The following is a 14801-nucleotide window of genomic DNA, read 5'->3' as shown; positions in this document are numbered from 1 at the left end:
AAAGCAGGCAGTGTCAAATGAGGAGAAGAAGTGGAGAAAAGTGGCCCTTTCTACCTAAAAGAGTACGAAAAGACATGACTTGCCTCTCAGAACATTCCCCCAGAACCTCCCTTGGTCCCGGGTCATCAATAGCCAGAAGTGATTTGTGCTGATTAAGAAGCCTCTGAATTTGGAGACAGTGCTACCTGGTTCAAAGCTTCACTTTACCTTTTAGGAACCCTGGGGCTGCAGACAAATTACCTAATCTCTTTATTTCTTACTTCCTCCTTTGTAAACTGGGATAGTCCCCGTCTTTGGGGGAGTTGTGAGGATTAGATAAAATAATGTGTGTAGATGCTCAGTGATAGGGGCCCATTATCATTGTGCCCAGGGATTTTTGTGACAAGTCTTCACTTGGGAGAGAGCAGAATATAAACCTAACACATGAAATTAATAGATTTTTTAATATATCAGAATGAAGAGAATAATACAGTCCTGGAAACCTAATAATGTTTTGTTTCTAAAAAACTGATTTATAGCCAAAGAATTTTTTTTAATGTTTACTGCTAACCAGATATAGCTTGCATGCTCCTGGGGACACTACACCAAAGCCAGGCTGATCTGAGTAAGGATAACAATTATAGGGAATTTATGGTTACAAAAAATTTAACCCAAAAGGTCCAATTATCTGAGAAAACTGGGTTACATTTTGGGGAGGTCTGGTATGGCTTAAGTTATAAATAATAACTGTTTCCAAGCTCTTGTTTACCTGAATATTTTTTCAAAATGTTACCTTATAATTTACCATTAACTCACTTTTATCACTTAGCTTGGTCTCCACAGTAGCATCTGGTCATGTGGGGAGGGGGCAGGCATGGACTCTGATACTGGAATATATTTTAATAAAAACCTTCCCTTTATTTTTGCTGACCTGGAATTTTACTCCTGTCTATTTGCTTTTGTAAGGTTTGGGTGAACTAAGCATTTGTTAGTTTCTTTATCCTATTTCCACATTCTCAGCCCAGCAAAAAAACCCTTTTCAGTAAAACGCACAAAGGACAGACTGCAGATAACCTTGTCTTTGGCATCAGCTCCCAAGAGAAGTCCAGTTACTAGTGAGAGACTAACAAAGGGCGGAAATAAGTTTAGTCTAGTTTTCTGCAAACGGGTTTCCAATTCCAGCTCATCTCATTCTCAGACTTTATCAGAGGGAACAAATGACATTAAGAGAATAAACAAATAGCATTGCTTTCGAGTAATACCCCCATGATTGCTAAACTCCGAGCTATTTGACAGTGACTTATAAAATCATTCAAGCTATAACTCAAGCACTTGTACTTCTAAAAGTAATGTGGTTTTGCAGCTTATACCAGGCTGCTAAGAAGCAAATAGTGTCAATACCCATTGATGTTTACTGTCATTGAATATTTTTAAGTTTATTCTTATATTGTTTTGCTACCGAATTTTAGAATGCCTCTCAAGGTCGAAACCTAACATCAAAACTGCGAAACTTAAAAATAACCAGAAGTCAAAAGAAATTTGACAGGTCTTTATATTTTTCTCTATTTCTTGTGATCATATTTTCCATCATTGGGATCCAATCTCATCAGCTTTCTCGGTCTCGCTTTCCGTCTTCCCTAGTCCCTCTCACAAGTGAACTCTTGTTCGATTACCTCAACATCATCCCATCTCGACCCCATTTTTCTTTAGCACCTTTGAGAGGAATTTCCAGATGTTAAGGTAGCAGGTAAAAACCCAGAGGCCAGACACACATGACCCAAATGTTGAGTCTGATCCTATATTCCTAAATCTGTAAGACTGAAAGTGATCCAATTTACTATCCCAAGTAGTAGCTGAACTACATGAACCACAATTGCATTTTGAGAGTGAAGCAGATCTAGGTATAAAATAATGTGTAATATGCTGTATAGATTATGTATAACATAATGTAATTATAGAGTGGGCATAATTTATTCGCGTACTCTTTAATTTGTCCATACAGCCAATATTGTTGGAGTGACCGTTATGTGTTAAGCCTCTGCAAGGCCTTGGAATGAATCGGAATTAGCTTTGATTTCAGATTTAAGTTATGAAATATACTTTAGAGCTTGCTGGTAAGATTTCACTGCAAAATGAGTAAGAACCAGAAACCATTAGAGATGAGGTGGGTGGGCCTGGAGCCCTACAGAAAGCCAGGACTTCAATAATAGTTTCTAACACAGCTTTTCTCTTTGACACGTACGGTACTTGACAGAACTGTCTATTCCATCTCCATCACATTCTGAAAAGATAGAAAGTGGTCATACTTCAAACTGACTTTTTAGTGGATAAAGTTGAGCTCAGAATTATTATAGGACTTTTCTAAAGCATCTCACCAGGCAATGACGTAATCAAGCAATTGGGTCCTGGCTACCTTCCGGTCTGCAGTGCTTTCAATTTGGGGGCGAATCACCTTGTAGACCGTGATTGACCTTGTCCTTGTTAAACATGCACTTTGGTATTATTGCTTTTCTTTCATAGCAAAGCTCTGTGAGTCTGACTAATGCCACCTGACTCATTCTCCATATGACAAATACTCCAGATGAAGGAAGACAGACAGCGGCCTTCATCCTCAGCATGTGGGCTCTGAGCTACAATGGACCAGGAATGTTAGTCTTGTGTCTAGAATTTACAGCGCTGGTGACATGAGCCTCTGGTCACTGATGTTCCCTGGTCCCTAATATTGCCATCGTCTCCAGGGCAACGCCTTGTCCTTCTAGGATATTATCTTGAAGGGGTCATGCCTCACGCTCTCCTTGGCAACTCGCTGATCCAAATGCCTGTGAACTTCATACCTTATTGGGCCAAGCTCAGTTTCTAAGTCTGACATTTTGCCTACGTGTTACACAATACATTGCTTTAGAAACAAACTAAATGACTGTGGTACTCCATAGAAAATACATGTTCTGTAAATCCTTGATCTAACCTATATCCACCAGTTTGGTGTCTAATGTGATGAGCACAACATGGATAGGCTGACTGAGCAGCACTGTGTTATGACACCAGTACAGTAAATGGATGTGGGGCTTTACTGGTTTACAAACACATGTGCACGTCTGAAGTGCTTCATGAGTGACACAGGTGAGCAAGGTCATGGCCAAAGCAGATCCTGTGGTAAAGGAGGGGCAGAAACTCAACCAGCAGAAGTTAATAGAATAAAAGGATACTTGTAAGTGTGGATTCTGCACTGTGGAGTGTGCCCACTTCAGCCAAATCCACAGGACCCATGGCTTTTGAACTTTATGAGGTCAGCGACACCGTTGACAATGAGATGAAAGCTATACGCTCTCTGGAGAAAAATGCTCTGATTTGCAGATATTTCCAGGGTTTCACAGATCCCCAGGGCCCAGTATGATCATTTTGCTGGTTATCAGTCATTCGGGATCAATTATTCATGTCGTGTTGCAGTGCAGGGAGCAAAGGGGAAGGCTGACTCCACTGCAGCTGGAGGTCAGCTCCTGGACGTGCCTGCTCTGCCTTCCTGGCCTGTGTCCCACCACGTGGCCCTTCACAGCGCAGCTCCACGAAAGAACAGACCCAGTTTCACTCCATATTTAGTTATTAACAACAAACCAGGGGATATTTCCCCAAAATGTGTTCAGGCCCGTTAGCAATGCAAATGTAACACATGCATGAGGAGAGTTTACCAGATAATCACATAATTATGTGAGCTGGCTCTTTACTAATTTCTGAGAAATTAAAACATGTTTATAAAGTATCGCCAAGTGTGTAATCTAAATAGTAAAACTGCAAAGCTCTAGTGTTTTAAGATAAACTGAACTGAGATGTTGCAGACTAAAACGGCTTCCTCTTCACACCAACTATTTACTCTGAGAAGAGACTGTTCTCCGGGGTGCAATGACCGCGTTGGAAACAAGAAGCTGCTGTGTGGCCCACAAAGTTGCTTTCTCCTCTTTACAGGAAACACAGGGTAGTTTTACATGCATGGGATGGCTGTGAAGGGTGCATCTAGATCTGTAACTAAAATATCTCATAATATCATGCTAAATGAAATAAGTCAGTTAGAAAAAGCTAAGACCCATATGATCTCACTCATATGTGGGAGATAAAACGGAAACTCGTGAACACAAACAAACAGCAGTGTGGTGGTGGCCAGAGGGAAGGGGTGGGGGGAGAAGGGGGTCCAAATACATGGTGATGGGAGAAGATTTGACTTTGGGTGGTGGGCACACAGTGCAATACACAGATCTTGTAACATAGAAACCCACACCTGAAACCTGTATGATCATATTAACCAATGTCACCCCAATAAATTTAATTAAAAAGGGGAAAATAAAAAATAATATGTACATCTCCCCCTCCCCCTAAAAAAAGAATAAACTCAGTGTTTCACATAATCAGAGCTATAAACCTACTTTTGTATTTTACCTTGTCCCTATGGATTTGCCTATCCTGGACATTTCATATAAATGGATATACAAAAAAATAAAAAATTAAAAATAAAAGATTTAATAAACTCTAGAATTCAATATATTCTTATTCTTCCTCCCCTTTTCCTTGCCACAAACAACAACAAGATTAAAATTCTGCAGATGAAAGGTTAATTCCTATGTAAGGTCTTGAAAGCTTTGTGACACCATACAATTCAAAATCATGACACTTGTGTTTTTAATAAAACATTACCATTGAAAATGACCTAAATATTTCCAAGTGATTGATGATGTGTGAAGATGAAGAAGAGGTAAAAGTCACCATCCTGACATGCAGCGTGAGCTCCATTTCTGCTCTCTTACACATGGACCCTTTCTCTAGCTGTGCCCAGGGAAACACTAATAAACTGAAAGTGTCCGATGCTCAGAGATGAACAGTGCCTCTGACAGTGTAAGATATTTCCTTCTGTGCCATTTCAGTGGAGTAAAAATCACAATAAATCCAAAAGTGTCTTCTTTGTAGCCCAGAAAAACATAGTAATTTCATGAGGCTGGAGAACACTAGCTAGCTGGCAGGCCTCATGCAGATGAAGGCGTGTGGAGTGCTTTGAGACTATTTCAATGGCCGTGTGAGAAAGCATTAGGAAAAGGAAAAACAACCTGAAAACAGGTAACAAGATCTATGCAAATATATGCCATTTGACACTAAAGTCTGTGCTAAAGGCAAGAGTTTGTGAGTTCTTTTGCACAAAAACAATCTCCAAGGGAAAATTCGTTTTTCTTTCAGCCTCCTGTGTTCTGCCCCTGAGACTTGCTTTCACGTTATTGGTAATACCGCTAAGTAGGGCAGGTGGCAAAGCGATTTTCTGATACAATTTGTCATGATGTCTGTGGCTGACTGTGAAGCCTTTAAGACACTATCTAACTGCTTCCCTCAAGAAATGTACACATACACCGAACTCATGCCAAATGCAAAGAAGTTTAAGGTAAGCTCTGCTTTGAATCGGAAGCATGGAGGTTATCCACAGGATGGGGTAAAGAGAAAGAAAGAGTTTGAACAATAAGTCAGGATTCTCATTGTAGAAAGTTTCCCAGGTTTCTCTGAGATGAGACTTCACCGAAGATGTGATTTGTTTGGTGAGCGGTTCATTTTCAGAACACTGATCATCCCTATTCAAATGGAAGAATCAACACATTTTCCAGAGTCAAATATAAATGACCTAGATTGTGCCACTGATGCTGTGAACATAGATAAACAGAGGATTGTTTAACTACTCTATACGATTTAAAGTTCTTTGTTGATTTTATGTAGATAATTATTTCTCACATGGAGTGGGAATAAACCAGAGTGCTATTCTTTATTTATCCTCACATTTAGCTTTTCCCTTTACCTCTAGATCATTATTTCTAGCCCAATTTTTTTCTTAAGCTTCAACTTCCTCCTGTAGTCTTCATTTAGATATCTCATAGGCTCTCCGACTCCAAATGCTCCAAACCAAATATAATATTTCTTCCCTAAATCGTAGTCTCCTAAGGCACCCTATCCAACAAGTTCCTCAAAAGAAGTCATCAACAACTCACGTCCTCATGTAATATATCAAGTTCCAAATGCTGTATTTCCAATGTATTCTAACTTCCAAATACCTCTGGGATCTCTACCCTTTCTTCTGTTTCTATTCCTGTTGTGTCCATTTGAACCTCCAACATTGCCCATCCGGAATTCTAGGATAAGCTTCTTCCTTCTCCGGCCAGAGTGTCCTCTGTGCTTTTCTCCACGCTAATACCACTGTGATCTTCCCAGAACTCATCTGACCATTCAGTCTTTACTTAACATTCTCCAAGGATCTTAACCATTTGAAGGATAAAGTCAACATAGGCTATGTATGGGTCTCCTGTCTTGATCTGTGCCTAGACTGCCTTTAGGCTCAACTTTCACCATTTGCATGGATGATTAATGAGGTTCATGTCTTATTTCAGATGGTTGTGTAGATAGACTTTACCTTAGTATGCTAGAGAAGTACACTTGTTATTTTTTTAAAAATAAGAATACATTATTAGTAATTTAAAAAACCAAAACTTTGTGTGACATTCCTCTAAACTGAAATGAAAAGCAACTTTAATAAGGTGAAATAAAATAAAGCAAAAAGTAACAGTCATGAAAAATGGATTTACATGTCCAAAATTCTTACCCAGTGTCTGCCGGAAAGATATCTTCCAGCCTCTTGCTGTCTGAAATGAACCTGTCTTGAACACCAGGAGCATACTGTTATTACTGCTCTTCACGTTTGGTGGGAGCTTGGAACCACAGAACTTGCCAAGAAGAGGGTCACTGATGCTGTAACCATCATAAATTGCCAGGTAGTCTTGGGAGCAGGAGGTGGAGAAAACCACATCAAAATCAATGAACCTGTAAAATGAATCTTATTAATTCTGGTGTTCTCCATTTGGATTTCCATTAAATAGTACCTTGAGTTTTTGTCTTTAAATAAAAAAGACAAAGGCTAAGAGCAAATGCCCAAGCTTTATTTAATAGGAAATATTAGAAACAGTATACTAATTAGTTCAAAAGTTTAACCAAATTTTTTTTTTAGTAATTCAATATGTCAAAAATCATGATAAGCATTTGGAATATAAAAATGAATTAGATATGGCTCTGGACTTCTAGGAGTTTATAGTCAAAGACATTAATTCTACATGAGATTAAGTTTTGACAAGTTTAACTGATATCTATTTATCATTTCAGCAACACTTTAGTACTTCAGTCTCTTTTAAAGTATGACACTTACGCTACTCTTGTTATTTTGGGGGTCATCAAGTGGTACTACCATCCTATTCTTTACTTATGGGAAAATGCTAACAGAGTGGAGGAAACACCGGTTTTAGAATCAGAGCTGCATTCTTATTCCCACAGTCATTGTTTCCTTCTTTGAAAATGGAGTTTAGAGTAAAGTTAACTGAAACAATATGCAAAAACCAAACCGTGGTGTCAGGCAAATAACAGATGTTTTTAAAAACAACGAAACCAGCGATCATTATTGTTTTGAAAATGAGGAATATGAAATAAGTTATTTCTCATAAAATAATTTAAAAATCGATGGTAGAAAAGAATGAACTAAATTCTCTTGAATCTTATTTGATTGCCATAACCAGAAATTCATATTTAAGGTAATTGTGGTGGTCCCAGGAACTTCACCACATGTCTTGGCTCTCTGCCTTCTGATATTTGCTAGGACTGCCTTTCTGTGTACACTCTGAGCTTTGACATGGCCCCAAGGCTCACATCTCCATGGCCAAAGCAAGTTTAATTGTGGTAGGGTCTTCCTTTTGGAAGAATTTTATGAAACTACCACTCAGTTTGCCACATTGCCTGCCCACTGCAGTGATGGTCCTGGCAGCAGATGCAGAAATGAAGTTTCCATCAGCCTGAGCCCCTGAGTGACCACAGGGAGCCAGGCCTCTGGGCAGGCCACATTGCACATACTCATATGAGTGAGAAATAAATGCACTGAGTTAAGCTACTGTGCCTTCGGGTTGTTTGTTATCACTTATAACCTATCCTGACAGATACATCCCTAACTTTTCTTTTATGGCCTAATAGGGTATTTCAATCTAGGCCTTTTGCTTTGTTATTTCAAGTAACTATTTACAGAGCTCCCAAATAAGCAAGGCCTTCTGACCTGTTTTTGTTTGTTTTTTGTTTGTTTGTTTCCTTTAGGATTTTATGACTTATTTACTAATGGCTTACTTTTAAAAATTTTGTTTAAAGTATTTATTATTTGGAAAAAAATAAAATAAAAATTATTTGCTCTCCTGACCTCATTTTTACACTCTTCTGCTTTCTTAGTTTTCTTTTCTTTTGCTAGCAGCTGTAATAAATAACACATAGCACAGAGTAATTTGAAAATATTTAACAACAAAATACTTGGAAGAACTTTAAGAAAAAAAGAATCAACTATTTTTTTTTTCAAAAAGGTTTGATTGGCTGAATTTTTTAAAACTCATGATGAAGATCCAGATGAAAAAAATTATTTAACCACATGTAACACTAAATGTTCTTGTAAAGGAAGATGAAGGCAGAACAATAGCTAGATTAATTTCTACTTTTATTCTTTATAGACAACATATTTATTTTCTACAACATAAATTTACAAAGGAAAAGAAAAATGTGAGTGTCCAGGAGGACTCAAAGCTATTTTGGCTTTTTATTTTACACCATTTTCCCAAAAGAGCACAGAAGCTTCCTAGAAAATCCCATGGACAGAAATCCCATGGAATATCCCATGGCATATTTTGAGAGCCTTCCTACAAGGATGTATGTTTTACTAATGTCTACAACTTCTGCAGCACCTAGAATACTAGAATAATATCTGTTTCATAGATACACAGATAGAAAGTAGTCTCTTAGAAATATTACAGTAAATAATTTTTCAAACATGGGGTTGTAAACTTTGATATAGTGTGAGGTCCGGAGCCCAGGCAGGAAACAAAAAGAAAAACACACCCATGCATACACACACACACACACACACACACACACACACACACACTAACCATAATGCTATATGTGTAAGAAACAAATATTGGGCCCTAACTGGTTTGGCTCAGTGGATAGAGCATCGGCCTACAGACTCAAGGGTCCCAGGTTTGATTCTGGTCAAGGGCATGTACCTTGGTTGCGGGCACATCCCCAGTGGCGGGTGTGCAGGAGGCAGCTGATCAATGTTTCTCTCTCATCAATGTTTCTAATTCTCTATCTCTCTCTCTTCCTCTCTGTAAAAAATCAATAAAATATATTTTTTTAAAAAAGAAACAAATATTGGGCTGTAATGGCAAATGACAAGAACCATCCCTTATGCTTCCATTCTGGGCAGGCTATCCCTTCATAGGCCTCCTGCACCTGGTCATTTGGCAATGTTTTTAGTTTTTGTTTTTGTTTTTTATTCCTATGATTTAAAGGGCTTTTTGGCTCTGAGGCACAGCTTCCTTACCAATCGTCCCAGGTGAGATCTGCAGTTTCCTTCAAGGCCCTGCCTATAGACCACTTACTGTCTGATGGAGGAACCAAGTTAAGCTTTATGAGACCTGTCTTACAGTCCATGGACCCACTTGGTACACGAGGCCTCTGGAGTTAATTGCAGAGACGTTATAATTTTTAGGGGGAGGTGGGTAGGAGTGGTCCTAGCCCATCAAGCTTCTATAAAAGTTCTATATTGCTGCGAACTCTGCCAACCCTCAGAGTTTCCCGCCACAAGCTGTATAACCCTGAAACACAAGAGCTAGAACACTCATTTAGACAAAAGCAATGTGGGAGTTTATCACTGCAAAACTGGAGGCTGCATTCCCTTCATCAGACTTGGGAGTAAGTAGGATTAGGGAAAATTCTACTGATGTGAGATTATCTCGAATAGCACCAATTTAGAGGTGTTCTGATACACAAAAATAAACTTCTTAAGTGGTTAGAAGAAATTTTACCCTTTCAGAGATAGCATAGGAATATAGTAGAGACATGGTATTGGGAGGAAACCTGACATGGATTCAGATATTGATCCTTCATTTAATAGTGCATCGCTTTGGGAAAGTTATTTAACCTTTCTGGAGCCTCAGTTTTCTTACCAATAAAATAAGATTAATAATATATACCTTATATGACTGTTTTTAGAAATGAATAACAGAATTATGGAAAGTGTTAAAGGTTTTTTTTGTGTGTATAAGTGCCCAACAACTGGAAACTCTTTCTCTTACCCTTGGATTTCAAGATAGGCTTATAACTTTACATCCATTATAATCTCCTTTGAACCTGTTAGAAAATTATAGCAGTCATTTTAACCGGTGGAGTGCCTGTTTTTCTTCCTTACCTGGTAACCATGCGCTACTGGCTTTTGTGGAGGGTAGGAGGCCTGTTTCTCAGGTTTCCACAAGGACCTCACTCTCCTTGCCCTTCCTCCTTTCTATGTTCTGATGAGAATTGATGCTCTCCATTATTAAGGAAAGCCTTGCTGTAAACCAAGCTAAAATGATTTTCTTAAGAAGGTGAATTTGCCTTACATACTTGAGCAGAATCACTTTGTCGTCTCTCACAGTGATGTTATACAAGCAGTACACGTTGTTAGGGTAGTCTGAGTACGAATAGGCAGGGCTTTTGATGATTCCAGTGGAGAAGTTGAACACACCACCACAGGCTGCAATGGAAGGCGGGGATATGCAGAGAACAATTAGTACTCACACCATGGAAAAATAGTTTTGAGATAACCTTTACTACAGTACCTTTTTCTCCTGAGAGATAACTATTATATTTTTCTTAAAGCAACTTAAAGCTCCCTTCAGTGTGCTTACAATTAATTCTGATTTTTCTACTGAGGTAGAAGGAGGAGACAGTAGGGGGAGAAGCAGGGAAGAATACTTAAGGCACATCTTGGATGGACTAAGTCTGAGTCAAATTAATGGCCAGAGTGAAAACAATGAGGAGAAACATTTCAAGTGTTGGGTGTAACTGACCTTTCTCTATATTAAATTCATAGGCTCAGAGGGATGACAGTGATAACTGGAAATGTAGAAAAGGCAAACAGAATCCAAGGCACATTGTGGGCATATGAACCCAGGAAGGTCTACCCACTAGAAATCTTCAGTAATATCTATTCGAGTTTCCTCTGTCAAAGATGGACTATTAGAAAGTAAAGTATTGGAAATCATTTTTGGAACATTTTAGCTTAGTTCCCTCTGTGGGCCCCAATTCATAGCTCCTGGGTCCTATGTATTTCTATTTAGTGTGAGACTGACTGGTAAGGACTTGCCTTGCCCACATTGGTGTTACTGGCACTCAGCAGCATGAGGAGGCCAGGCCCACTCCCCAGCCGGACTCCAGCACTCAACTGCCCAGAGCCCTTAGTTACTCTAATTAATCAATAAAACAACAGCCATAACATTATAATAAACCTATTGTTTTTAATATAACATGATTATTATTTTTGCTTGGACTTACATGTAAGGAGTTTCAGGTTGTGCCACTTAATGATGGAAAGTGCCCTCCCATCATTACAGTGAGAAAGGTTTATGTTTATTTTATTATCTGATTCTAAAATTAGAATGGGGTTAGTATATTTTGATGCTATCTCTATGGTTTATAAACTATCAATGGACATTTTCCACTTGTATGTCTTAGAAATGAGAAGCAAGTGGTGGCTGCCATGTGAGGCTGTTTACTTATTGATGCACTTCCCCTCAGCTGAGCCCACTTTGCAGGGAAAGCTACTCTCCATATGTATGCGTGTGCTCAGACCCCTGTGGACGAATGGAGTGAATTCAATGTCAGATTTGTGTGGCCATTACTCCGTTTCATCTTGTACACAATTATGTGGCCTCTGAAAGCTTATCAAAGCCTAAATAACTCCCAGATTTGTACACGTCAGGATTTGAAATCTTATCAACAGAACTCTTTATTCCTCCAACATTAGTGAAAGGGGCACAGAGATCTTGCAAAAGTATTGTTTTGTTTTTTGTCTTTACTTGGCCAAACCCATTGCTAAAAATAGAAAGTTAAATAATTATCTTTCACATAAATTACTGTTCCCATCCACAGAGAAGGCTGAAATGTTTACTTACGCATGATAAAAGGCCTTCACAGTTCATTCATGTGAGCTGCTACCTGAGTCCTGACCCCATTTGTAAAGTATTATTGTCTGTGGCTTTGTGGGTCTGTTGGCACAACCAGAATAGAACTGAGCAATGGGCATTCCCCCAGTTGTCTTGTTGAATAAAGAAATGGATTATTTGTTTTATTCTTTTGGCACAACCGGTGTTTTGGAGAGTTACATCATTGCTTTGTATTCTTTTAGCCTTTAATCCCTCATTTCCCTAAAACACTGTGTGCAAACGTCCACATAGCCACTAGTAGAGTCTCATATGAACGAAGTGGGAAAAACACTGTCGGGAAACTGACCAACCGAGTTTATTGCAGGAGAAGAAAGGGCCACTCAGAATAGGGAAATATATGTGCATGATTTTCAAATAAACAGGTTGAATTGTCTTCAAAGAATTAAAAGAGCCTGGTAGCTACAGAGGCCTTTGCCCAGTCTATGACTCATCTTCTCACTTCAACATGAGAAGCTGCAAATTATCAATGTTTCCTTTCCCTTTAAGGCCTGTGCTTTCTGTATGTTGTTGAAAAAAATCCTACCAGAAGATCATAAAGATATTCTCTTAGTTTTTTTCTAAATTTATACAAATTGCTTTTCTTTTTGTTAATAATCCTCACCTGAGGATACATCTTCATTGATTTTTAGAGAGAGAGGAACGGGAGAGAGAGAGAGAGAGAGAGAGAGAGAGAGAGAGAGAGAGAGAGAGAGAAGAGAGAGAGAGAGAGAGAGAGAGAGAGAGAAACATCAATAGGTTGCCTCCCAAATGAGCCCGACCAGGGTTCGAACTGCAACTGAGGTATATATGTGCCCTGAGCAGGAATGGAACACTCAATCATGTGTGTGTGTGTGTGTGTGTGTGTGTGTGTGTGTGTACGGGCTGATGCTCCACCTGAGCCAGCTGGACAGGACCAATGTTGCTTTTCCCATTAGCAAACTGACGAAATGAAATAGGCATCTGGATAGTCCAGGCCAAAAAGTCACTTCAAAGTAATGTCCAAACAGCTGAAGATAGCAGGAATGTTCATTTTAACTTAAATTATCAAAATAAATCTCAACCTTCCTTTTGATTTTCAAAGAGTAGCTCTAGCCAAAATTCATGAAAAAGAGCCTTCCCATTTCTTAAAAAAAATAAAAATGTCCAAGTATTTTTGGACCATGAACCTAATTGATCATTTTTACCCTGAAAGTCTTTGAATTTCAAATTGGTGATTTATGAACCACAATTAAAACTCCTAAGGACATTAGTCAAGAAAAATATTTCACACATCATTATGGCTACTCACAGGTTATCTGGTAGGAAAGCTTAAATCCGAAGTCGGTGGTGTGTGAATTAGAGTAGAAGTTAAGCAGCACTGGACCAGAGATGGTAACAGGAGCCAGGACCTCATCACCACACAGGGTAGCAAAAGGTGTGGAGGCTCCGCTGTAGCCCCTGATAACGTGCAGGCCGTCATTGTCACAGCTTCCCGTTACGGCGGAGCGAGCTGTAGGACGCATGGAACAAGCAGCGTTTTAATCAGAAGCAACATAAACAATCAATGCTGTAAACACCAAACAAAAATGTACTGCAGATTCATGCAATTTACATAGAAATGGTAAATCCCTATTTAATTGGTTTCCTGAGGTTTACCCTAGTGACAAACCCAGCTCAGGTGTGAGAACAAACCCAGCTCAGGTGTGAGAACACAGGTAGAACTTCACAGCAGATAAATCCACTTTGAAATAACCCAGAATTTTCTTCCTTTATCAAATGGTTCCTTAATTCGGTGATTATAAACTGGGGACAATTTTGCCTCCCAGGGACCTTCAATAGTACCTGAAGACACTTTTTGCTGTACGCGGGGGTACGCACTGGCCTGGAGTGGGTAGAGCCAGGGATGCTGCTGAGGATGCTGCAATGCCCCGGGCAGCCCCATGCCCCTGCCCTGAAGCCACAGCAAAGGTGGCCTGGCACCAAACGCCCACAGGGCTGCTCCTGAAAAACCCAGCTTTAACTTGAGCTATGTACAGATAAAGAACTCCCACCATGGAGAGATAATTAGAAATTCCTTAATATTTTTCAAACAATGGTTATAAATGTTCATACAATCAATATTAACTTGAGTTCAGTGGTTGTAACATATATATCATCATTTTGTTTTCTAATTATAAATAAATAAGTTCCAACACATCCTAAAGAGAAATACAAAAACAGAATAAACAAAAGTTATGAAGCCTTTTATTACCACAACTTGGGCAGTCATCTTTATATGTGAATTATACTCTTAAAGCATTAATTGGGGTCATATTGGCCATGCTCTTGCATAACTCAATTTTTATTAACTTAAAATAACATAACACATGCAGTTTTATGTGATTAAATATTTTCCTAAAACATTAAATTTAATAGATATAGCAAATTCTGACACATAGATGCACCGTTCTGTGTTCAATTAATCCCTAGGATTGATAATTCTATTTCCCCCACGGTTTGTGATAAAAAATGCTGTTGAAACAAACATTCTGTACATAAATATTTGTGGAAGTTTCTCCTTATTTCATTAGAATACATTTTTAGAAGTCGAGTTACTGGTACTAAGGTAAGTCTTTTTCAGGTTTCTCAAAGGGCCCTTTGGAAAGGTGTTACCAGCTGATAGTCCCACAGCACTTTAGCTAGCTGACATCTCCCCCAAAGTCCATTTTCATCCCCCATGGAGAAACCTTGTACCTGTTCAAAATAGCTCCCCACTCACCCCTCCCTATTTACTGCTCCCCACCC

At 39.0% G+C, this 14801-nt stretch overlaps 1 protein-coding gene across 1 annotated transcript in view; it reads right to left on the bottom strand.

Moving 5' to 3' along the window:
* CUBN (cubilin) overlaps positions 1–14801 on the bottom strand; it is a 311048-nt gene that overhangs the window by 37629 nt on the left and 258618 nt on the right. The window contains exons 57-59 of the mRNA XM_008148828.3: positions 13327–13527; positions 10459–10588; positions 6599–6816 (exon numbers count right to left, since the gene is read on the bottom strand). Of these exons, the coding sequence (XP_008147050.2) occupies positions 6599–6816; positions 10459–10588; positions 13327–13527 (549 nt within the window). The remainder of the gene's footprint in view (positions 1–6598; positions 6817–10458; positions 10589–13326; positions 13528–14801) is intronic.

This window comes from Eptesicus fuscus, chromosome 2 (genome assembly GCF_027574615.1).
Source record: "Eptesicus fuscus isolate TK198812 chromosome 2, DD_ASM_mEF_20220401, whole genome shotgun sequence".
NCBI classification, from domain to species: domain Eukaryota; kingdom Metazoa; phylum Chordata; class Mammalia; order Chiroptera; family Vespertilionidae; genus Eptesicus; species Eptesicus fuscus.
Note: the sequence above shows the minus strand (reverse complement) of the source record. Positions and strands in the feature narration are given on the sequence as shown.